The following is a 27,183-nucleotide window of genomic DNA, read 5'->3' as shown; positions in this document are numbered from 1 at the left end:
ACATTTAATAGATTTATTTAACTGACTCAAAAAAAGAGTGACTTTTGCATGCAATGACAAGGAGAATTTGGGAAAAATTGGTTTCAGCTTGTTAGTGTCTTTAAAAAAAATCAGCAATTGGCATTGTCCAAGAAAATGGCAATGTGTAAACCCATGACAAATATCTCTTATCCCCATTATAAAACACTTGTTTCATGGTTAACATTGTGTTGCTCATTTCCATTGGAACACTACACTGTCAGCCAAAGAAAGCAGTTCCTACATGACTGTTGCTGTACCAGCACCATGTGCTTTCGCCAAAGGCAACTTAAACAGACATTCGAACAAATAGCTCAGCTGGCTTGGCAGACAGATTATGAAAATGCCTTTGAAAAGCTAATAGAGGCTAAGATGAAAAATGTGTAACATAAATGAGCAGGAAAATGAATAAAAGCAGACTGTAAACTGGCTGTTTCAATGGATGGTGATGGAAAGCACAGCTGATGAGAGAGGAGGGATAAGGTCTGAGTGAAGCTGGCAGTCATACGATATATTAGTTCTAAGAAGCCAAGAGAGGCAGAAATGTATGTAAAGGGAAAACAAGATTGAAGGCAAACAGATGTTGAAAGCAGACAAGCAGCAAAGTGTGGCGCCTTGAGCCTCCAAGCCACAGACCAACAAACAAAAAATGAAAAGAACAAAACGATGACAAACGGTGGAGGAAGAGAAGAGTGGGTTTTGTTTGTCTGACTGTTTGGTTCCTGGCATGGCAACACCGCAAACACACACGCATGCATACACCTCGCCCTCACGGGTGAGCCATATTTGCCATAAAAGTCTAGAGTAGGCTTTTATGGCAGGGGGAGCAGACACCCAACAGACGTAGGCTGCATGCTGCATATGTGCTGCGAATGGCTAGGGCTTTTGTGAGAAGTCAAACAGACACCATGAGATCCTGTGGGTGGCACATGGAAGCTCTGAGAGATATAAAGTTGTCCAAAAATAAAGGTTAGTTGGGGATTCTTAAAATATGTGGGCTGAAAAATGTGAATTTTCCTCAACAGAAACCACTTTTCCTGGTCTTCTTGGCTCATAAAGTTCAGATACATCAGCATGTGTCATGGAGAAACTGAACTTTAAATTTGCACAGAACTGCAGAACTGAATTGTCAAGAAAACTATGAATTAGGACAAACACTCTCGATGTTTGAGGACATGGAGACAAGTAGGCTGCACATATCTGTCTGTCAGACTCAGCTGAAACCTCCTGAATTAAAACAAATATTCACTCCAAAATGCTCCCTGGGCTCATTTTAGATGGTGGTTGGAAGTTGACTAGACACACACTATGTGTAAGATATGTTGCGTGGAAATAGGCAACTAATCTTAGAAATCATGTTAGCCATTTCCAGCCAGAGATGCTAATGCCAGCAACTGGCAATGAGGCAGTGGAACCAGCCGTAACAATGTAGTAGTAGTAGTAGTTCTTTTAATATTAATAAAAATGATTCAGTCTGACATCCCCTGAAGGATCTGTTTTAGACCTGTTTCAGTCATGGCAAAACCTTGTTTCTGCCACCAGTAAAGATGGGCCATGGGACCATCTCAACTGTATCATGCAAATAATAATAATAATAATAACGATAATAATAATAACAATAATAATAATAGTAATAATACTCATCATCAGGAAGGTGCTGACACATACACTATAAGTAAGTTGGATTTAAAAAAAAACAATATTTACTTTTTATCAAATGACTTAGATAAACATATTCAGTTATTTTGTGTAATAAACCAACATGATTTTCAACAGTTTTTTTTATCTCAATTTGCATTATCAACAGTCTGCCTTTGGGCGCACATTAAACTGCGTCCAGGCTTAAACACTGTTTTTTGCTCATTTTCTATATAATTCCAGCGTGTAGTGTAGCACAATATTCTCACAAACTTTCTGATTCTCCTCTCAGTGTAATGCTCTCATCTTGACAAATCTTGGGCAACTTGAGCAGAAAAACGCTTCGTTTTGAGAGCTCTCATGGCACGCCGTGGCGGAGAGGATCCTCACATGATCTCTGAATCATTGGAACTAAGCAACTCTAAAAGCCTGGTGTAAAGTCAGCTTCGTCATTTGGCTGCTTATCCCACTGTCGATATAGCAATCATTCATCTTCTTCCACATCTGGAAGGAATAATCTCTGAAGATGCCTAAAAAAACAGATATCTCAGTTGTCCCTCTCCTCTTCTCTCCCTCAAACTCTTGCATGAAGGGTTGCAAACACGTCTTCCACATGCAGTCGGATTGTGCTGAGCCAACAGAGCAAAACAACCATGATTTAAGTTGCTCAATAGACTTCAGCAGATGACTAGCACCTCCTCCCCTCGTTCTATTTTTTTCCACCCTTCAGGTTGAGATGCTTAACAACCATGAAGCAATGCCTTGCAGGCAGGATTAGTCAGGAGCGTGAGACACAGACAAGAAAGAGTGGAAGGAAGAGAAAAGGAGAGCAAAAGGATGGATAAAGGGAGAGCAAAAAAGAAGTAAGAGCCTGTATGCAAAGGTTAGAGATAGTTCAACCTGTGTGTCTACAAGAGGAAAGAAAATCTTAGATAAAGGGAACTATATACTGGGTTCTTTAAACTCTCTCCCCCCTGTTGGAACACCAGGCCGTGACCGCAGGCTGAACCTCTATGTGGTGCTCAGCAACAGCTTCCGGCAACAGCAGAAAATATGGAAAAAAAAAAGGGGCGGAGGGGCAGCAGAAGAGTAAAAACAGAAATGGACAAAAGGGGTTCAGCCAGGGAGAAAAGATTAAGTGAGGCAATAGTGTTTTTTGGGGATGGACCTTATATTTTGGTTGGCCAAAGGTGGGACAGCAGTACAAATAAATCGGAAGAGGCAGAAAGTCTGAGGGGGCTCAAACACGGGGGAGGTTAGTCAAGTGTGGAGAGCAGATTGTTTATAGCCAAAAAGAGGAACAAGCCCTTTGGCAAATGATGAAGCCACATGCTGCAGTAATACAATACTTTCATGCATCGTACTCCCCTGGCTCCTATGAAGTTGGGCAACATTTTGTGGTTATTCCTGAGCCATGGGGACTAAGTGAAAGTGAAGGCAGTACAGGTGGCAGACTGGAACTGCTCAATACATCAGTAAGGCAGTCAGGGGTCTGGCAGACAACTGAAACCCCTAGGTACAGGAATCCTGTTGAAGGAAGAGTATGTGAAGAATGTTGTGGAAGTGAAGCAGGAGTCAGACAGGATTGTGAGCTTTAAGCTAGTCTGAGTCTGAGGTAGGATGCAGGCAGAAGAAAAAGAGGAGTCCTGGTGAAAAACTATGAGGGGATAGACAGCACTCCCCAGAGGGAGTGAATAGTGACACAAGCAGACTTCAATGGCCATGCAGGTGAAAGAAACAGGGGAGATGCAGATATGTTGGGCAGGTCACAAACTGACATGCTGAGGGACAGGTGGTGGTAGATTTTGCGGATGGAGGATGGAGATAGTGGTAGTAAACATGAAATTCCAGAATAGATAGGAACAACGAGTAACTTACAAGTATGGAGGTGAGGGGTTCACAGGTAGACAACAATCGTGTGAAGACAGCTAAATCTTCAGAGATGGTAAGGTGGTGCCAGGGGAGAAGATGTGGCTGAGATTAGGGGGCGTTTTGCATTGTGGATTACCTCTCAAGACAAAATGCTTTAGCTCAAAAGTCCGAAAACGGGGGTGAGCTTCTCGCCTCAGGCGACTCGAAGCTAGATGCCTGAAACTACATGTAGAGCACAACTCCACACAAACATGATAAATGTGGAGCAGTAAAGGGTCTGGTCGCTGTCTGGGTGGACTGCATTATTCAAAAACAACTTCCCAAACTCCTAGGACACTGAGGTGTGCACCCACTGCTGCAGGAGACTGGTGCTGGGGAACAGGAGAAATTGAACAGCGCAGCGGTCCTGGACTCGCTACGTGTGGGTGTTTGATCACATGTTTTTGTCGTTATTAGGTTGATAAACATCAGATTTGTTTAACTGTGTTTTCACTGCTGTGTTCTTGCAGCTGCGCAGCTGTCTGCATGAGGAGGAAAGACGTTGATTTTTCTGAAGTTAATGAAGATCCAGAGTATTCATTTATCAAGATAATTTTTAATGTCTGGGTCTGCACTTCACTGATACAAATCTTTGTCATCTGTAATCTCTCTCACTTTGATCAACATCTTGTGAGAGTAGCGTGGGTAAATCAAGAAAGTCTGTATTACGCAGCTTGTTTCCGTTATTATTAAAATAAACATGTATACTTTTGGCAGTGAAAAAGCCATGTTCTATTACAGCTGTGGCGGAGGTTCTACATCAGTTATAACTGACGATAACTCGTAGAAGTGACAGATAAATATGGTGGTAAGGTGGCAAGCTGATGGTGGTAAATAGGTCCTTGTGACATGCTTTGTCGAGGGTTGGGTTAGGACACTGGTTAGTTTTCCACTAACTGGAAACGATCATGACGCAATGCCATGGCTTAAAAGAGAGTTGAAGACGGCGACAGCATAGACTGCGATTCAGCACTTTTGTTGTTGCCAATTCAATAAATGTCAAAACTCCCCAATATACTGTATGTCTATTGGAAGGACAGCTCATGTGGTGAAGTGTGAAGTGTGATACCCTTTTTATGACAGATAAATGTATGAATAAAAATTTGTTTAAATATTCACCAGTACAGAGTTAATATCTCTGCCTTTACTCTAGTCTTGACTTTTTCTCTACTGCCACCGACTTTCCCCTCAAACTCCCTCTTTGCACTCAGAGCAACCTGCTTCACATGCCAAACTCTCTTTCCACAGCTCTGCAGAGGGAGTTCAGCTCAAGGTGAAAATTGCAAAACGAAAATAAGTTTCCGAGTGAACTAACAGGAAAAAAATGGTGATCAGTGAATAAGCAGAGACTCGAGTAAGGGATTTTTTTCTTATATATACATTAGAAGAGGAAGAGAATAGGAATGAAAAAAAACAGAAGATGCACATGCAGCTGTCAGACATCTTTCATTCATTTCGGCTTTGGGGATAGTGAAAAATTAATTGAAAACATTGGAAGATATATATTCAGTATATGCTCTACATACACACCAGGCCACATGGACAAGCTTCACAAGATTCCTTACAGCGGAGCAAGGCTAAAGTCTCCCCATATTCAGCATGTGACACCATTCATAAAAACACTGTCCATCAAGTGACATTGCAATATACTGTATATGCACTGGAATGTTAAGCAAGTGGAGACTCCAAGAGCCGACTCATCAAGGTGAATTACAGAAGCCTGCTCCTATTTAGGTGCTGGTTTCTGTAATTTCATTTTTTTTTTTTTCTGTGAAAGTCGCACTTTATTGGTCAAAATATGTGTCCACACTGGGCGACAGTGAGAGGATGGGGTGAGGGATATATACAATGAAGAGGTGCATGCAAGAGAGAGAAACAGACTGCTGCTGAATCAAAAACAACACGCTGGTCAAGGAATGAAATTGAGATATTACTAAAATAATGAAAATCCATTTTTGATTGAATTTAATGAAAAACAATTTTCAATACAATGAATAAAAAGTGCTCTCAGTTAACATGTAGCAAAGCAAATCTATACGGGACAAAAATTTTTATTGAAAAAAAGCATCGCTCATGAACCAGATTGAAAGTGAAGGTATCGGTGTTGGTGCTGGGATCGAAATTTCTTGAAAAATATTCAGCCATATCAGATTTGTGATTGGAAGCTAATTTATTGTTTGTATTTGGTGAATACTGCAGAACACAAATCCCCCACAAAAAAATATCATGCTAAATTGTAATGGCAATATTGTCAAAATAAATTACATTTCAATTTTTTTCCCCAAGTAGTTCAGCCCTAATACACACTTGCAGTAGACGTATTGGACGCAAATGCATGGAGCTGTATTTGGACTCCATACTCAAGACGCTGATCATGCTAGTCAGTCTTCACCATGCAGTCTACTTTCAAATAAACACACTCTTGTAATGATGGGACTCCCAAATGTGCCACTCGTCTACTCAGACAGATTTACAAAGGCAATTCATCATTGGAATGAAGCTTTCTCTGAGAAACCAAAAACTTGTACCAATTAGACCCCCATTTCCTCACGATATGATTACTCTGAGCCCAGGGTTCCACTAGTCGGGAGGCCACAAGTTCTCAGGGAGAATCATTATGTCCCAAGGACAGAACCTATGACAATGTCACAATGAAACTGCTGAAAATGCGGGGAAATGATGAGTCCCCAGTAAGGATGATGGCAGACAGTTCTCTGAAGCTTCTAAGCTCTCAGTGTGGGTGATCTGCTGGGTGATGCGGTCCAACAGATGGAGCAAGTAAAGACCGTGTTGGGCTGGGCCAAGCCGGATGCTGTGTCTATGACCTATATTAATAATTTACATAAGATCTCCTGCTCCTGAAGTCTTCACCATCATTAGCAATGCTACTGTGAAGTAAAAGAGCACTACTCTTAAAAGTACTACTTACACACATTTGAGACCTTATGTGTAATTTTACCTGGAAGGTGATTAAAGGTATGTGTGCACCAATCCACAGTTTCTCACTTCCTATCCCAATGCCCAAATTTGGTTACCTGCCAATGCGATACCTGAGTTTTGTTTGCTTCAATATTATCATCACAATTCTAACTTACTTACCTACTTTCGCCATTATCGCTGACACACAAACTCCAACCTGGATTATAGGTGCGAAATGTGTTAAAATGGAGTCCAGATGTATGTACAGATGTCCACTGACTGACTAAATTTGAGGATTGGGCTTTCATGGCACGTGTGTCCAATAATCCAAGAAATAAGTAAAGAAAATAAAAAATGAGATTGGTAAATTCAAAAATATTTTTTACACAATTTGTAGAGTAACAACGTTATTCAACATACAACTTGAGCAACATGAATAGCTTTTGTTTGAAGTCATTAAACCTGTCCTTGTTGCTTTGAGCGACCGTCCCATTGTGGGGGAAGAAACGTCCCGGAAGAATAGTATGCTGCACAGATAAACAACCGAGGAACAATTCAATTATGGATTATAATAACAGGGCTTGTGTAACAAAATATTTTAATCGACTATTCTGCTCACTGATTAATATTCTTGCTGTTTAACTCCAAACTTAAGCGGAATACTCCAGGAAACACAAACTTTGTCGATTTATGAATGAAATTATTCAAGTAACTCACAAGCTAACTTGTTTTCAGACTGAAAAATTGTGTGTGTGTGTGTGTGTGTGTGTGTGTGTGTATATATATATATATATATATATATATATATATATATATATATATATATAGATATGTGTGTGTTTGTGTGTGTGTGTGTGTGTCTCATCTCCCTCTGCCAGACAATAGCGCAGGCCCTATGTCTGATTGGGGTCAGCTGGTGGCTGCCAGAGGGAGGTGGGGGAGGTCCAAGAGGAAAATGGGGGGGTCGCTATCAGACACTGCTGTCTGACTTGTGTGTCTGGGTGGGAAGGGAGAAGGACTAAAAATCAGACAGCCCTTCTGAATCACTAATAAGGAAGGGACGGTGGGTGGACTAGCATCAGGAAGTGGATCTGCTCCATCTTCTCACACCCACACATGTCCTGTGCTAAACGACTCCAACTGAGGGGTTAAACTGCCTGACATCTTTTTAAAAGAAATGTCCATTTGTACGCAGAATAATTCATTGAATATAACCAACAAACTGGGTTACTTGGACTGCCTGTGCCACACAATTAAATCTCAGCATGAAGCCACCGACTCCGGGAGAGCTCCGTTCTTTCATTTATTACCAGAAGAAAGGATGTTTCCAGTCTGTCTCTATCTCTGCACTATGGGTTGTTCTTGTAAATTCCTTTGAGAAGGTCAGGACTAAAGCAAAATCATAATTTGGAGCAGCCAACGGCCCAGCAGGAAACTCTCAAGGTTTTGTGAGATTATGTACAGGGACAACACAAAAAAAGAGAAGAAGACAACTAAGCAGTGTAATCCTAAGGTCACTAATGTGTACAGTAATGTAATGTTGGCCTTATTTAAGGTTGTAATTATCACAATCCTTAGATGTTGCCCTTAATGTATGTGCACACCGATACACGCTTCGTAAAAGACAAGGTCTGACAAGTGTTGGTAGAAAAGTATCACTCTATACGTTTCATCATTCATTTATATAGTATCATCATTCATTTAGATTCATGCTTTTGAAACCTAAGAATTGTGGAGGAGAAAAGTAGCAGGATTGATTAATGTTTTGTTAATGTTTTGAACAGTGGGAGAAACTTGCCTGTGTGTATGGCTGGTATCATTATATTGCAGCTTATGTCATACGTCTCGCAACATTCTAGCTCTAACAATCACATCCACATGCCACATCCTACCGAACGCAATTTGGCGATACTTGCCATGCTACAACAAATGTGACTTCACTCTGACTCACAATCCACACTAGAGACAGAAGGCCAATCTGCGAGCAATCTCAAATGTGAAAGTAAAAAAAAAAAAAAAAGATTTGGAGTCCACCTCTCGAGGTCCATCACGCCCTTCAGAGGTGCTATCACCTTGGTGAGTTCTAGCGATTACCAGCAACCACCACTATCACCATCTCCACTTCTTGTTGATGAATTTTACCTCTGCATATGTACGTTTGGCAGGAATTGACTGCCCCCCCATAGTGTAGAGCTAGTCCAGTTTGTTTATAGTGAGTGAGAATAGCGCCTCAACATTGGCCGGACATCAATGTACAGTTAGATGAACTCTGATGGCAGACTTTTGTGTCTACATGGGATGCTTAAGTCACTTAAAGATAGTCTTTATTTGATGCTTCGGGTGTTGATATAATACAGCAATGTTTAGATATTATATTGTGAAATTAGTACTCTTGACTAGAACGACGTTACTTGTACTATTGCATTTTAGTTCTTGTCTTATACTGACAAGGAAACTGTAGCGAAAACAAAACTAAGGCCAAAGATAGTAAACACAATTTAACAAACTACATTGAGTGCATTTATCACTAGAGATGTTGTCAGCAAAACTAACAGCTTTAAAAAGCAAACTGACTAAATGTTAATAATGGGCCTCCTCGGCAGCTGAAGTGTCAGATGGCAGTCAGTCCTCCTTTGTCTTTGGATTTAAGTGCTTTAACATGGGTATTCAACTTGCCATAGGGATTTTAATGCCACCTAGACACTGAAGAACCCCCCCAAACACAAGTGATCCTATTGAGCGCTGCCAGCCCGACCCACACCAGTGCCACCAACTGGAGGCACTGCCATGAAAGCTCTTCAAAAATCCAAAGTAAACAGAGAAGCACTTGAAGAGATTTGTCATTATTTCTCTGTCTGGGGGTTACTGCACACAAAAACAAAGGGATCACCCAAAATCTTGCACAGAGCAGACAACGCCCCTTTCTTGACTAATTTGAGACAGGCAGGGTTTTTCAAAGCATTAATCACTTCTTTGTTTCATCAAGACATTTCGGATTCAACACATGCAGGGAGACATGAGTTCACAAAGGGTAATACTTATGGCTACTTCATTTGACTGAGACTGAGAGGCACAAAAAAAAACAGAAATATATGCTTGTGTGCCAATATGCGTCTGGTCTCTGATGGAAGCGCAATATGCGTGTGAACACAAATCTGGAGAGCCCAAAACATTTTAGTCCAATTTTGACCAAAAGTGCATGGTAATACACAGGTCACAAAAATACTCACCAAAAACACACCCAACCCCCATGGTCGCTTGCCGCACACATACTTGATGGATGGTCTCTTGGACTACAAATGTGCCCTGGTCCCAAGGGCATTTTGTTATACTAAGGCAAGAGGTTGTGAGTCTGACGGTGTGTGGGGGTGTGTGAAACTAAACACAAAGGAGATCCAAGCGACCATGATGCAAAGTCTAGAAGGGTCTAGAATCAGCATAACAGTGTTGGTGTGTTGCATATACGCAAAAGATTTTCACCTTCTGTTTCTTAGAAATCTACAAGTGACATACAAAAACACAGAATGTCTGGGGTCATCAGGATGCAAGTTGTAGCAGCAAATGTTGACTATATATATATATATATATATATATATATATATATATATATATATATATATATAGTCAACAGTTGCTATATATATATATATATATAGTCAACATTCGCTGCTACAACTTGCATCCTGATGATGATGATGCAAGTTGTAATATATATATATATATATATATATATATATATATATATATATATATATATATATCATATATATAGCATCATATGTGAGGTCCTACTGGCTTTGTCTAGATGGAGAAAGAATCTCGATCTTGTCACCTGACAGACAAGCAATAGTCTAACAAGTCTGCCTGTTAACTTGGCATTCCGACTTCAAGTGGTTCAAGCAAACTTGTAGCTTTACCTGCAAAACCCTTACAGGTTTCCCAGCAAGGATTTGTGAACTGCAACCCTCCTGTCATCATTAACTGAAAAGTAATACCACACTACAGCATCATTGTTGGACAGTGGTAGGATGTTACATTTGCAAGATCTTTGTAGCTTTGATTTACAAACTCTAAATTACTAATAAATATAAATTTAGATCAGATTTACAGACTATAACCACTTTTAAGAATCATGCCTCATGCCAATGAATCCATGCCAGATGGTCGATCATTGCCAATAATATGGGCATTTATGACGTCATCATGACTGGCTGATCAAATTATTTATTTTTTGTTTTAATAACACTGTATTTATATTTATAGATAATTTGAAACGTTATTAGTAGTGTCAATTATACATCACAATGTAGAAAAGACAAAGAGTCACCTGTATTTCCCCTGAAAATCACACTACATGTGATGCTGCAGACCCACCTACCTACTGCAGCAACAGACAGTGAGCCAGCCAGCCACAATGGCGGTCATTTGGCAATACTAATGTAATTTTCAACGTGCACCCACAGAGGCGCCATGGTAAAACACCAAAAACCTTCAACGCCAAAAATTTAAAAGAAACACAGCCTCAAATCACCACACCAAATTCGAGCGGCACCAAGAGGCAAGCCGAGCAAAAACTAACCGGCGAAACCACTGCTAATAGAGTTTATTGTTTTGGACAAGCGGCCGAGTTCTGTTGTCAAGGACCGAAGCTTTCAGCTGCTAATAGGACAAAGCCTTCCATCTACATGTATTCGGAGGTAGAACTTTTTATTTCCTCACAGTTTATGTTCACAAAGTGGGTGGCAGGTGAATTGTGATCGTCTTCACCTGTATCTTGGCACAAAGTCACATATTTGAAATTCACAGTCAAGTCTTGCAATATTTCCTCGAGTCATACTGCAATGATTAATCGTTGAATTTTATGCATAGTTTACAAATTATGTCATAGACGTTGAAAGAGAAAATGGACAATGAGGGAAATGCAATATAAATTCAGATTGAATCAAACATTGGATAACCAGAATCAAACTGAATTAAAGTTAAGATTTAATGCAGGAATTGATGTTCAAAATGGAATGCCATTCCAGACAAGGCAGTATCCAGTTGCTAAACCCAACATGACTGAAACAGGCATTGAATACAATGATCCTTATGATTATTAGTGTCCAAGACACATAGGACCAGAGAGCATATATAAAAAGAATTCCTTAAAATGTCAATGAAGTCAAAGTTCAATCATATGATTTGATCACAAATGAACAGCTAAAAAGCACTGTTTGCAGTTTCTATCTGGCATATCAAGAGGTCATTGGCAAATGTAGGCGGTTTGGTCTTGTGACATGATTTCTGTTGTGTGATCTGTGTTCGTAGTCCTTTAATATTGTTCCATGAATAAAAGGAAATGCACAAATGAGACCGCCTGCTCAGAGGAAGTCCCAAAAAAAAAAAAAACGGCTGCCGATTTTATTTCTTCTTCAGCCAAAAAAAAACATTAAAGCAGTCCTACATTATTGAGCATTGTAATGTCTGCAAGACAAGACCGCTGACAAACAGCAGCTCCTTTCAAAGCTGGCTCCCACTACAGTAGGACACAAACCACTTGTGAATGGATGTCACTTCAGCTTGTGAGGGTTGCACAGGAGGAGAGTCTCTGTGAAAATACTTAGTTCAATCTAAGCTGCAGGGATGTTCCGAAATGTCGCGCATGATTCTTAAAGATAAACATACTCCTGTTATACATGAACACAATCTCTGTCTGGAAGTCAGACAGTTCTACTGGATTATCTAATTAGACTCTCAGCTGTGTCCATGCATCTGTCTGTGTCCAGTTTACGCTTGTGCATCTTCCCCAGGGCTGGAGAGACAACGACGGAGCTGTACTAAATGAACTGTGGAGCACTGGTCCATCTGCCTGCCAGACACTCATCTTGGTTACAGAGAGGAGTCAGAGCATCCATGCACCGCTGCCAAATCTAAATCTAATATCCTGCATTCACCTCACGTTGCTGAGGCTTCTTGGCCTTGGCCGGATGGAAATTACACATAACTGTAACTCAGTCTGTCTGTCGCTTGTCTGTGTGTCTGCCAATATATCTGCCTGTCTGGCTTCCATGAGCCTCCGCTTGTCACTTTTTACCTTCTTGTCCGGCTGCCTTGTTAGAAGTGAAAACCAGCTGCACTGCTCTTTTTCTGTCTTGTTTATTTGTCTTCTTTCTGCCTGTGTCACTGTCCTCTGCTCCCCTACAGCTGTACTTTCACAAAGGAACATCTGCAGTTAATATAGTAGGCAGGGTTCATAATGATAGTTTCTCCGTGGGATACACAGACATAACATACCATTCCAGCGTTTCCTGTCAGTGCTAACTATTTAACCCTCAGTGGTAATTCGCAACTACGTGGTCACATCTTAAATATTTATGGGAATCTCGCAAAGCTAACGCAAACGGTGGAAGATGTGCTCGAATTACAAGAAAGTTGTTAACTTTTGAGTAACTAATGCCAATGTAATCTAATGCCAATAGATCTAAGAGTATGATTGAACTGTATTTTAGACTACAAAACACTATATAGAGTTCTTCATCAGGCTCGATGGCGTATGAAGTAGAATCGGTGTTACGGTCCGGGCTGAATACTAAGTCGGTTGCAGAGTGCGCAGAAAACGGATTAGGAGCGCTCCCGTCTCTGTGTAGGTTTTTGAGGTCAGGCAATAAAGCAACTAATGGTACTCACATATCTCCATTCCCTGTGGCTGGGAAGCGGTGCAGTTACAGGAGCAGGTGACATTGGAGTTGCCGGGGTCGCCAGAGGCTGTTAGGTTTTGCATGGGGCTGGACAAACCGGGACACCGCTCCGGGGAGAGAGCCACCGCCACCGTCGGGGTCCCCCGACGGGGAAACAACGAAAAACTTCCAGGCAGCGGCAGCCGAATCCGCCGCTACGAGTAACTCCAGATAGTTTTGCACTTGTCTTCCCACGGAGTATTTCACGCCATGGTTATGTCGGAGCGCGTCAAGACAGCATTAGTTGTCGTCTCGACCGTGAACAGTTGCCTGTAGCGAAAACATTGTACTATTTTTCTACCCCTTTCCGTCCTCCGCCGCGGAGAGCAGCTGTCCTTCTTCTACTACACCACAGCAGACACAGCGGACTCAGGCCCCGCCTCGTCTGCGAATGACAGTCACGGCAGCCAATCAAAGTAAGGAAGAAAGCAGCGTAAGCGTGAGAGAGATGTGCTGCGTTTATGAGCGTAAGTAATCCCAAATCAACCACCTTATAGGGTAAAACCAAACCTTCCGAGTCACTCCTGAACAAAACAACCCTTTCGTTGGTAATCTGTCTCTAAACACAATTCAAATAAACATACAAATAGTCTCTTTGGACCAATAAGCAAGTGTGCGTGCGAGTGCGTGCGTGCGTGTTTGACCATAAAACATATGCCTGTGATCGTTTATGGGGTGCTGGTGGTGAGGGGAAGGGGTGGCATGGCTCTTAAAGCTAGCAGACGTCCAGGTCTTGGTTGACAATGGATCCTGGTGAGCAAAAAGAGGGGAGGGGTCAAGGGAAATGCAATGACTGGACTGGTCTTCTGGTGTGGGATTTGAGGAAGGGGGAGAGCGCTTCAAGTTTCGACAGGCCTCCACCAATGGGAATGCTAACCTTGTGGTGACCCCCTGCAATAGTCTTGTGGTTCAGGGGCACATGTGCAGCAAAGAAGCCAGACACGCACCCCACTCCTCCTCGTCCCTTCTGAAACCAGACAACAGTGAAACCCCTTCACCCCCACACATACGCACTCACACAGTATAGCAGGTCAGTCGCCGGTCTATAAATAAAGTAGACTGTTTAAATATAAGCGCCTCTTGATGTTACTGTGTACCATCAGCTCATCCCACTTTTGGAATCACGGGTCAGGGTTTAATACATTGAAGAGCAGGACAATATTAACGGCATGGCATTTTGAATGCATAATAATATTAATTGAACTCAAGCACACTTACGTCAAAAAAGCTTAAAGGACTGCCATTGTGTATGTACAGAGAGTTTTATACGTATTTTAAATTGAAGTGGTCACAACCACAGCTCTCACATTGCAGCAATTAATCTCCAGAGCCTCAAAACAATTTTGTTCGTACAAATATTTCTCAATAATATACCTCTTCATATTGGTTGTTTGCTGTTTTGTGTGTGTCTCATCATAACTGCAGTCAGGTTGATTTTGTAAAAGAAACTGAAGCCTACTGACAGCTATAGTTATCTATTTTCATAATGGTTCCTGCTGAAGGGTGTTATGTCATGTCATGAGTGTGTCATGTTCACAATCAGTATGTATGAGTTTTGTCTTATCCACAGTCAAACAAATGATCACAGTGAAACAATGCACATTTTGTCTCAAATTTTCTAAAAGTCTGCCGCTGATTTCAAAAAGTTTGGGAAGCTGTGGGTGTAGATTTGGGGAGTCAAACCAAACCAAAGACCGTAAATTGTGAATGGCCCAAACAGAATGGCAACACAGAAAACATGAACTTCCCGTTTATGCTATGTGGCTGAAGACATATTTCCTGATAACTTATTTTTTTCTCCATTTGAACAGAAAGGTGTGATGGAAAATCTATGCCTAGCAGGCTTCTTGGCTATACTGGAGCAACAGATCGAGGCCATATCAAAGTAAAGGTTAAGGTTATTATTTGATTTCAGGTCACAGCCACATGCAGTGCGGAAAGATCAAACATTTTTACTTGCATCCCCATGACCCACCCCCAGATGCTCTCTTACCAACCTCCTCTATAAACACACAGACAGACACATACACTCAGTCTGTCTGGAGCGTCAATTCAGTCCCCTGGGGAGCACGCGGGGTGACACCACTAACAGGCCAGGCCAGACAAGACAGCCAGCAGACAGATAAATACCAGGCACGGCTGAATACCAAATGCACTCAAGTCTACCAGCCTCACAACTGCCCTCCCTGAATGCAATACACATGCCGTGCATGCACATGTGCACACAAGTCTCTCCCTCAGAAATGATCTGTCTCATCGTGTATTTGAGGAACGCTAACTTTAGAGTGGATGGGTTTAGTACTCTTGACATATGTGGGCTGTCCTGCTAATTCAGGTCTGAAGTTAATGGTTGTGCAGTTCTGAAAAAAAAATCAAATCATTCAGTACATGTTTGTCAAACAAGCCAAACACAAACTCAAGCCTCACAAACAAGCCTGAGTTTTGATTGTTTTGGTGCGACCTCTTTGAAAAAGAGCAAATGCGGTGCCCATTATCTCCTTTGGTGCAGTTCATCTGAGAGCCTGCGTGCTGCTGGAGGAAGGCTACTCTATAGCGTCATCATGTGGTCAACATCAGAACACGCTTGAGCGTGGCACTCCCCAGGCCGTGGATGTTGCTCTAACATGTTTTAGACAACAAAAATGGTGACTATATAAAAGAATGTGTTTCATTCAGATGCTGCTAAGCAGGAGTCTCTGTCCCAAATCATCTGTAGTCAACAGCTGACATAGGTAAAATTGCTTAAGAACTTCACTTCTGTTCTTTCTAAACTGCTTTTGCCAAATAAATATGTGTACTTGATAGTCGCTTACATTTCCATGAAATGCCTTCTGACTTCTTTATTTTGACCTGAAGGTAGTGGACAACTTTTCTATAGTGCACTTTTAATTCACAAGTAATTTAGGTGATTTTAGCTCTGTCTCCTCTCTATTACTGGTTTACATTGGCAAGGGATGTTTCCTAAATAACACTGACTGTTTGGCGGGAGATAAGTTGTCTTGAGGAGATGATTGTTTTGATTCTCCACCTCAACACTTATAGTTACATCAAGTGTTGAAACGTATAACCTAAAATACTTGCTTTGTGGACCATCATAAAACACTGCCTTGAAAGCTTCCTGACAAATGCAAAGTTATTGACAGATTTTTATGAAAAGTTCAGGAAACGTAGAGAAAGGGACTTAAAAACAGATGATTCCATTTGTTCTGGAGATTGAGCTATATACACTGCCATCTTACCCGCACAGGTTCCACCAACTTTCTTTCTTTCTGTGTTTCTACTATTTTTGCAGGTAGGTTACACATGTCCCACTCAGATGATTTGAAATTGACCACGAAGTTATCAATGATAAATAAGTCAATGTAGGGCAATAATATTTATTTACCAAGGAAGATGTGCATTGATGGCATTAGTTTGTCTGTGTTCAATGGACGGATATGGATGACATTTTCAGGAAATATGTAAAATGGTACAAAAGAGACAAATCAGTGGAATTTTCTTTAAACGTCACTGACATGCCTTTGGAACAATGCATAAATATGCAGTTTTGAAATGGTCATAAATTGTCTATAAATCTGGTTCTGCTCAATTAATGATAAACTAAATAGGTGTGACTCTAATTCTAAGTGGATCAAAGTGAGAACGGTAAACAACGACACTCTCAGGCTGAGTGAAATAAGAGGATGTGGTGCGGCGGACGTGGGGTCTTATGGGGAGAGGTGGAGTCTTCCAGGGTGGAGAGCCAATCAATCGCTCTCAGGCGCGAGGCGGGGCCTTGGAGTGGAGGTAACCAATAGTTAAAGCAGGGGTTCTTAACCTTTTAATGTCGGGTTCCACCTTTTCGAGAACAAATGGGCCTGAGGCCCATTCAAGTACTAGAACTGATTCATTTCTCTTCATTTCATTTGAGTTCACTAACCAATCTATTTACATGTAAACAAACCAAAACCTTGTAAAATGAACTGAAACCACCTGATTGAAAAGTCCAACCAGTAACAGAACCAGATGCAAGTCATGTTCATCAAATTTACTAAAGAAAAAAAGAAAATGCACTTGATGCAAACCGTTGACAAAATTGATAAAACTGTTCGTCATGGATAAAAAATTGAATATATAATAAACACAATAAAATAATGTCAAAATATAATAACGTAAAAAAAAGTATCGCCATAAAAATTTCAAGTTAATTTTAAAAACGGATTCAACAGATGTTTTCAAGATCAGTTTTTGCTCTTGTGTCAGCGTTATGAGAACCTCTTATGAGAACCTCTTCAGAATCACAATGTATTTTATGGTTTATATGGAAATTAAATTCTATTGAATTCTCATGTATACATGGAATGAAACCAATTTGTAATCATGTATTGGTTGATGTCAATGACACTTTATGACACATTATGACATAGCACCATTTTAGGCATTTGTGCAAGATTGGCATTTGTATGCAGGTTTTTTATGAAGGAGGTTGTGTTGCAAGGTTGACTGAAGCTACTTAGCTGAAGTTTGTGCTCTCTGACTGTTTTTCTAGTTAAGATCTATTGTCATTCCTGTTCACAACATACTGTTCACATAACATTGTATATTACACCACATTTACTATGAAATATGATCAACAGCAACAAATACAAAAACAAAATGTCTCCACCGTCCTGCTTCAGTCTCCATTGGTAAACCGTCACAGTAAGAATGAACAACCAGTCGTGTCATCTTCTCTCGTATCATTTTGACTTGACAAATGGGCCTAGTTGTCATAGTTGACGGGAAACATACCATACATGAGCATTTCAAACCTATTTTCAGGCTTTTCACCATGAGAAAAAAAGTTGTTACACACAAATGTTCACACAGTGTACCATTCCAAAGAAAGCAATGAGTAGTATTACTTTTATAAAAGTGCAACAGTACTTAATGTTTTAATACAAAAAAGCAAAAGAATCATAAAAGACATACTTTTCATAATGCTTCAACGTCACATTCCCAAACTTGGTTTATTGCAAGTTTTTAGATATTTGCTGAATGTTCTCTTAAAATTGCATGACAGTGCTTTTTTATTTGTTAGCAACACAAACTAGTTTGTTTCATTCACTTAGCAGGAAACAGACAAGCCGACCACTCAAATAGTTCCAGCAAGAAGCTTATATCCAGCCATATTGTGATATCCAACCAGTGTCCTCTGCAAGAGGAAGGGGTTATGGAAAACCACGGAGAGGGTTATGGAAAGCCATGGAGACGAAGACAAGACGAAGAAGCCCATTAGGTTGCACGAATGACATGAAGTTACAGAAGCTCCACTGGAAAATAATTCCTACAGCTACAGAAGAATTACCAGGCTAAAACAGAGAAAGGATCTGAAGGAACCAGCTGAGCAAAGGACATAATGGATTCAGCTTTGAAGGAACGATCCAAAGTGGGAAAGAGAATGGTAAGGCTTGGGCCCGATTGGGAGATTACTGATGGGTCGCTTCCAGCTGACAATCATGCAGCTGGCCCATTCAGCATCTCTGGTATCTGATGCAGGAGCAGCGCCTATTCTCCAGAATATGTTGGAGGGGTAGTTCTTCTTTGTCGCAAGCGCTGACTGTCATGGACAACACAAGGTTACTGGGGAGGAAGTTTTGTCCCCTGAAATTCACCTAGTGGGAGTAAATGAGAGGTCTCTCCTTGCTAGTAGTCAAAAGGTGTATGAAGACAAATGTTCGGCTATTATCACAAAAAAATGGTGCGGCAAATGCAATGTCGCGAAAAACATAATTCAGAACCCCATTCTAAATGTCAGAACAAAAGATTGATGTTGCCCAAAATATGATCCTTGGCAGACTGAGCAATCGGAGACATAAGGGGGCATTTGTTTATGTCAATGGCTTGCCAAGTAGCAAACGGTGCTCCTCCAGACAGCCAGATTGCACTCAGCTCAATAAAAATGCCTGGCATACCTCAACTTACCATATCGACATTCCATCGTCTGATTCATTGTGTTCCCCACAGGTGTTCACATGCACATACACACACTTGTTCACTGACAGTTAGCTATTAACCTGCTGCAGCCTCCATTGACCTGAAAATGTTGATGTTGTTCTGCAGATGTATTCCTCGCACACAGGAACTGACTCCCCTCATAAATGGCCACCTCAGTTTGTAGGAAAGCTGATTGTGAAAACTGAATCGTTAGAGAGACAGCATAAATTGGGGGACAGCAGGGATGAAGTGGCCAGTAAAGAAAAGAAAGACGACAGGAAAATCATCATCAGCAGGTGTTGTTCACCCCTGTGGTAGAACCCTGCTGAGCCTTGTCATGGGCTCTCTGCCCAGCTGGACCGATGAGCTCACGTCTGGCTTTAATGTCAATCACCTCTGCTGGCAAGCGGCACAGGAAGGTGAACATCACTAGTCTAGAGGGCCGCAACAACACAGCCTCAGACATGAAGAACAATAAAAGTAAGTTAGGGCCACCATGTGTGTCAGTAAGCTGTTTCCGTCATAACAATGATAGGTGTGTTGGTAATCATAGTGCTCCTACAGCACAGACAGCTGTGTGTGTGTGTGTGTGTGTGTGTGTGTGTGTGTGTGTGTGTGTGTGTGTGTGTGTGTGTGTGTGTGTGTGTGTGGGGTTGAGAATGACTGTGAAGATATAAAGAGACAGAGTGAGGGAGGGTTGTTTATGAAGCTATAAACTGCAGTGATCACGGAGCAGGGATGGCACATGTTACAACCTCTTGCTGTTGAAAGTCTGCTTGTATAGGACATATATTCCTGGAGCGCCACACGTTTTGCAAGCATGCATTCTTGACTGCATTGATTTGCCGTGAAGTTTTTGAAGTGTGCTAAGTTGACTATTTTCTTTAAACATTTCTGCTATGCATAATGTGATGACTTCTTCTCACTGAAGACTCTTCACTGCTGCTCTTATCATTGGTTTCTCTTTAGATTCTGATCTCTGCAAACTGCTGAAAGAAACCTTACTTTCTGTGGATGAAGCCAGCAAAAGATGAAATAACCAAGTGTAGTGTGGCAGAGTTTGAGAGTGCCTCACTCAATATCACTTCTGCCACTTAAATGAACAGGGATTCTTCCAAGCAATGAAACATTATAATTGTTGTCATGAGGATTTTAATTATGACACGCTCAGATCCGAGATTCTTGTTAACCTCATGATATTCAGACTCAGACAGAAGCAAGATAGAGGTTTGATCTGACACACCTCAGTATTATTGCGGCTCTGAACAAAAGAAAGAACAAAAATACATCCTCAATCTGTGTTATGTGCATGTGTCTATAGGACTGTGCTGCCAACCTGTACAGCTCCCAAAGTTCGAGGGGATTCAACCAGTTTGAGAATACATTGACCTGATGTGATTATGCATTTCTTAAAAAGTCCAGGCCTAGGACCAAGGACCCACTGACACTTGGGAATGTCCCATCAGTTGTAGCGCCTTAACGTATTAATAGGAGCTTTAAGCACCAGTCCCATGAAGACACGCCCCTGTTAGGACAGTAGGACATTTTCCAAAATTTGAATCATGTTCAGGAGAGAAGATGCTGAGTTCAAATTCAAAAGGTTGTCTTGTTACAGAAGGTCATTCTGGAATTGGAAGACATTTCAACTGTGAAATTTAAATGGACTAGCTTTCTCTTTCCTTGTTTTTGTTTGTTTGTCAATCTTGTCAATGACAACTCATACACCAATATCCCATCTTCACCACATTCTCTTGCTCATTTGATCTCTGATCTATTCTCGAGATCCAACAACCTTTGTTTTTCTTTGAAAACAAGGCTTTAATCCCATAGCACAAGTGCCAGTGATAGTTGTGTGGATTGGTTCATTTGCCTTTCGGTTTTAGTTGTCTTCGGTCTTTAGGTGTTTTTAGGTGTGAAAAGTTGGATTCTGCCAATTGTGCCAAATCATACCACACTGGATCAGCATTATAGTTTCCAGCTTTAACAATATTTTTTGGAAAAAAAATGATATTGAATCACACCAGTTTGATTTTCTCATAGAAATGTGTGTGGACATGATCAATACTTAGGAGCATTCTAGCTGAATATACAGTATATGGAAATATACAGACATGGCATGCCATCTGGAAGTCACTTACAGTCTGGAAGTCACAGAGTGGCCACATAGTTAATCTCATACTCAAGTATTAACAAGCTTTTAAAGTAAATTCAAAAAGAAAATGACAACAACTGAGTAAATATGAAAATATGAAAGGCTTGAAAAGCAGGACCAGGCCCCTTTAAGACTGCAGGTTGTTTGTGGTATCTCTGAAGTTACTCGCCTGAGATTTCTTACACATTCCTATTTACATGTGAGAAAGTCTCAACATACAGTAGGCTGCAGACAGGCAGGTCGCAGGTTTGTAGCAGATGGATGCAGCGAGCAGATTCACACACTCCTCCTCTCTGTCTGCTTGGCTGGGTGACAAAAAAGCTATGGCTCCCATATTGAGGAGTATAATGAAAACATTACATTGCATGAAAGATGCTGCGCAGAGAGCAGTGGCTGGCAGATGGATGTAAGTGGGAGCATGTTATGGCTTGGTGGATCTTCCAGTACCCTGACAGACCTTAACAATATAGGTTAATACTGACATAGAGCTGCTCTCCGTGGACTTGATATATATAGATACCGTAAATAACCCTCATTGCTCACTTGACTGTCTCTGCAAGTCATCAGTCCTGCTAGCGATCCCTCTGGTCTGGTATTTAAACTCTGCAGCAGATGCCTACAGGGACACCTTGTACCAGGCCGACCAGCATCCGTGCTCACAGCTTGCTCCACAACAGAGCCTGTATGTTGCTGTGATTTCCAGCAGCAGAAAATAGAAGTATGGGGAGTCAACACATCACAGAAGGAGTTTTCACTTCACAGGACAACAGCTTGTCCCGACCGTGTCCACTGCAGGGGTGCTAAAGCCAAACACAGAGGAGGGGCTTGGCTGGGGGGAGCCAAGGTGAGCAGTGATTCTGGACTATGGGGCCAAGACAGCCGCTGAATAAAATCTGTGGGTTGTGAGGGAACTCAGTTTTAACCTCCCCACTATTTTATTTCAAGAGTACCTAGTTCCTATGAGATGGAGTTCCTACAAGGTGGATGACCTCATTCCTGTTCTCCAAATTCTCCACGCATCTCTCAACCGGAAACCCTGAGGCCATATATATACATATATATATAACAACCATACCAGACCATTGGACATTCATTTTTAAATACCACTTCCTTCTAGTTACAAAAGGAAAGTCGTAGTGTATAGAAGGTTATTAGATATCATCAGACAGTTTGTTCACTTCCGCAGCGTAGCTGAAACTTGTGCAGCGGTCATTTCTAACTTGCTATCAAGGCTACATGTTTTGGGCCGACAGATACATATTTTACGTCAAAGTATGGGGATAATTGCCAGGCTTTGGAAACTACGCAAAATAAAGGCAGAAGTTGCACACTCTTGTTTCACACTGTAAGTCTTTGTTTCCAAAGCAAATGATTTGATTTTCTCAATCCACTGCTTCAGTGCTTGAATTTTCCCAGCAAAAACACCCGCTGTGGCAACGTGGCTTCAGATGCCCCATTGCTTTCTAACCGCGGGATCCGAGTTAACTTCAGGGAGATGTGTGCCTTGTCAGCGGTGTGTGTATAGACAGTGGTTAGTCAGTCTGCGCTATATAATTACAATCGACCCCAATGTTGCTTGTATGTGATGTCATAGTTTGAGCAGAAATATAATTTCTTTGTTTCTGTTGTCTGTCCATTGTTCTATTTCGTGCCTGTCCAGGTGCTGAAAGCGAGTTGTGTGTGCTTCAGGTGACCGTGTCTGCCTCTGGTGTGATGTGATGGCATCAACAAAGAATCATTTCCACTCTGATTTACCCTGGGTTTTGGGCGATTATGGAACAGGCATCAAAGTTCCCTGTTGAAGTTTTCTTTTATTTGACGATGTTTTGCATTATGATTTCAAGCCTACTCTTTGCCACAATGAAACAATGGCTTGCCAACTAGAAGCCATTTGCTCAGTGTTGTTGTCCTGCTACCTGATAGGCCAGGTAGAGAGTAGCAACTTTGTTGACGGAAGTCTATGCCACTGAGAAGCAAAAGTTATTTGGGGAGCTGTTTCAAGGATGACAATGACAATTGAGTGATCTATGGTGTGAAAATGCCAAGTGAAGCAGCACTCTGCCTAAGTAAGTAAGAGACGTAACTGTGACAAACAACCTCAAACAGGAGAAGGTGAATGAGACGAAAGTGCACTGCAAAACAATAATCAACCTTCAAAACGATTCAAAATTATTAAGGCCAGGAATTTACCTTACTTACTGTCATTAGAAAGCACATTCATTCCTTCCCTACGCAAGCCAGTTCAGTGACTAAATGCTACTACACATCCTGCTGCTATGCTGTATGGAGGTATTTCACAAAAGATAAAAAGTTGGAGGTCCCAGCTCCAAATGATCTGGCTGTCTGTGTCTGTTGATGAACTGACAAATTTGTGATGGTGTCTCACCCTAACTTATTCCGATACGCTCTGGAGTGGCTGGAGGCCATGTGATCCTAGCATAAGTGGAGGAAAACAAATTGCACAAATATATCACATTTGATCTCTTTCCGTCCTTGGATTAAAATACCTTTACAAAATTTACCGTGAAATGAACATGTCTTTCAAAACAAACATTGTTTCGATGAATTAGATACTAACAACTATTTCAGCCACTCGACTGTCCCACTATTGAATGCAGATCATGACCACTGCAGAATAAATCCACACAGAGTCAAAGTCACTTTGAAATATAAAAAAATGCATTGCATGCACATTTTTATTCTTTCTAGACCAGCTTCAAAAGACGATACACACTATTTTCAAAGCATACTATATTAATGCTACAGATCCTTTGAATTGTTCATTTAAGATGAAAAGATTGTCTGTCTCTTCTTCTTCTTTGTCATGCAACATTTTGCTTGAGAGCCTCCTCCTCCTAAGCCTTAGCATCTTCAACTCGGACTCTTCAAACTCTGCTTCTTGTCTTCGTGTCAGAGCTTCTGTCTCCATCCACGATGAGAGGCCTCACTACTGAGATAGCTTCCCTTTCATTTGCTACAGTTGACAAACACTACTTCTTATTTACATTATGATCATGTGATTTTTAAGGTGTCTCTTTTCTGATTAAACAAGGTTTTGTCACTCCCCCACCAGTTGACATCCTTCCTGGGGCGTGGGCACTGACTGTATTCACCATAACACATTTCTGTCTGACTCTCTTCAATTTCACCTCACACTTCACAGATACTTTCAAAGTGATGCCTACATTACTTCCCACCTCCAGTGTTCCTAGCCTTGCTTCCCTTCCATCTCCCGCACACAATAATCCAACCTGCAACATGTCAGCAAACTCCCAACTAGGTTCTGTCACAGCCCGACACTCAACATTCCTTCACTCACATCAACTGCAGTGTGGAGAAATTACATGTTAGAGGGACATTTTGACCCTAGTTTGTTGTAAATCGCTAATGAATTCTTGATGTATTGATTCATTTTTATTCTGTCATATACATGACATTTGCAAATCCATTCCAGTGGGGGAGCAACATCTTTGTCTCTGCTTAAATTGCTCTGAAATGAAAGACGTACACACTGGCATGTCTGATGATGATCATTATAGTTATGTCAGTCAAACAATTCACGTTCTACTCGCTGCTCTTGCTGCAGGACTGGATCAGAAGCAAACGGCTCAGTTCTGATCTACGAAGGATTGGGTCCTACTGTGGGCTTCAGTTACTCATTCAAATAATTTGGCCATTGATGTCTGACTTTTCAACTCTTTTAATCATCTTCATGACTAAATGTGGGTGATGGCGAATCGTTCCTGTGAACTCTACCGTTGCCTGATATAAACCTGAAACTTGCCAGACTCCTGTGGAAAACCAGGGAAGACTGCTCACTGAAGGCGTTGTCCACTCACTGTCGACAGGTGGGATGGTCATGTGAGGCTCCGATTCCCTACTGTGTGAAGAAGACAAGAAAAGGTGATGGCTACATCACCACAAATGCTCAACTTTCCAGTGACCATCGTCCTTTTCCCTTACTGTGGCTCATATGCTTTTGTTAACAAAATAATCTGATCATTCATGTGAGGACGGAAAGAGATGTATGAATGAACAGCAGAAAGCCATCAGCCACAAGTGTTGAGTTCCACAGTGCCAATGATTTTGCCAAAGTTTTCCATTTCAGTGAGTGTTGAGGAGGCTTGCTGTCTGCCCAGTGACACCCAGTGAAAGGCTGCCTCCTGTGAGAGTGATTGGTTTGTTGGCACGGTGGTTCATCTGTGTAGGTGGGAGAGCTGCCCATACCATCATTTTCTTTTCTGCCTCCATTCTCACCATCGTCCAAACACTGTCACTCGCAATTCTCCAAGCAAAAAATTCAAAATTCACCAAAGGCAATATGCGATGCTCTGCTTCATCCCACACACGCTGACAGCGAAGAAGCCGGTCAAATGTGCAACTTCTAGTTGTTTTTAAACCTGATGCGCCTCTAACTTGACACTTCACACACCTTGATGACAGAATGACGGAGCTTTCCTTGTCTGACCCGCGACACCAAAGACTGTCTGCACTGTAGAACTAACAGACTTATGGCTAACATGACGTCTCACTTCAAAACTCTATTGACGCTGAACTTCATCCATTTGCAAAACCTTTCCTTTCTCCAGGGCTGGAGCATGTTCTTCTGCTTCTGACTTGAGCTTGGACAGGGATGAGACAAGTCTAGAGCATTTGCTTAGTTTATGTCGACGTCGCAACAAAACTGCACAGGACCACACATTCAAAGCCGGACGCGCCAGGAACAAACACCCACATGCAGCGGCTAAACACACACATACATGAAGAGCATACCTACAGTTCCATTAACATATTGGCTATGATCTGTTCTTCAGCCTCAATAGTCAGATGCTTTCTTTTTCCTTTCGAAGTTAGTTTCAAAAATACATACCAGATTGTAATTAAAACAAATCCAGACACTTATTTACAATAAATAATTTAAGGATAAATGATAAATCTTAATATATTTTTTATTTATTATATTATATATTATATTTTATATAATATATATTTTTTGCCCACCCAATTCTGGTGATTCTGGATTTCAAACAGATACATTTACTTCCATTTGTTTCTGCAAATAACATGCAAAAATAGTGTCAGTAGCTACAATCTTTCACAAATTAAATGGCATTTTCTACAGGACTTTTGACAAAGTTTTTGACCGAGGTTCCGAGCTTGGTGTGCCTTGGCGAAGTGTGCTGTGGCTTAAATAAAGTTGCTAAATCTGGTGTACTGTACACTACGAACTTCTTGTTCTGCGGATGTGCTGTGGAACTGCACTTGGGCCATGGATGAATACCAGTAGTCAGGTTATAGCGCAGGGTGTACGGAAACCATTCAGGTCGGACCCTGAGCGAATTCATCCTGCTCACTATTAAATCTAAAGTTTGGCAGCATTTTGATTTCAAAACACACACACACACACACACACACATATATATATATATATATATATAGGGGGGAGGGGTGGTGACTTGACTGAAGGCCGAGGTGGAAAATGCATGGCACACCACTGGTTGTACTAGGTACTGCTGAATTGCTCTGTCTCATTTGGGTGTGAATTGTTTTGCATCGCATGACAAAATTCTACACATGTATCTTTAATATACAGTATTGGATTTGAGGTGCAAATCGTATCAGGCTTGTAACTACAATGCTCAGCCCCACTGGATTGTCTTGTCTTTTTGGGACCATGGGCATCCCCTCCCTGGTGGGCCTGCCAGAAAAAAATAAAAAAAGATGCTGACAGAGAGATATTCATGTCTTTACCATCTTCTGTTCTTTCTATTCAAAGAAGCTGTTGCTGTGTTGCGCTGGTCTCCAGTGGGCGATGGCTAAGACTGCTGTTTTACTTATTTATGTTTTTTAGCTCAGATAAATCGGCTCTGA

At 41.3% G+C, this 27,183-nt stretch overlaps 1 protein-coding gene across 2 annotated transcripts in view; it reads right to left on the bottom strand.

Annotated features, from left to right (window-relative positions):
- LOC128768154 (low-density lipoprotein receptor class A domain-containing protein 4-like) overlaps positions 1 to 13,565 on the bottom strand; it is a 34,193-nt gene extending 20,628 nt beyond the window's left edge. For both annotated transcript variants that reach the window (XM_053880804.1, XM_053880805.1), the window contains exon 1: positions 13,156 to 13,565. In XM_053880804.1, coding sequence (XP_053736779.1) covers positions 13,156 to 13,249 — 94 coding nt within the window. In that variant the 5' untranslated portion in view covers positions 13,250 to 13,565. The remainder of the gene's footprint in view (positions 1 to 13,155) is intronic.
- Positions 13,566 to 27,183: the final 13,618 nt, after the last annotated feature.

This window comes from Synchiropus splendidus, chromosome 12 (assembly GCF_027744825.2).
Source record: "Synchiropus splendidus isolate RoL2022-P1 chromosome 12, RoL_Sspl_1.0, whole genome shotgun sequence".
NCBI lineage: Eukaryota > Metazoa > Chordata > Actinopteri > Syngnathiformes > Callionymidae > Synchiropus > Synchiropus splendidus.
Note: the sequence above shows the minus strand (reverse complement) of the source record. Positions and strands in the feature narration are given on the sequence as shown.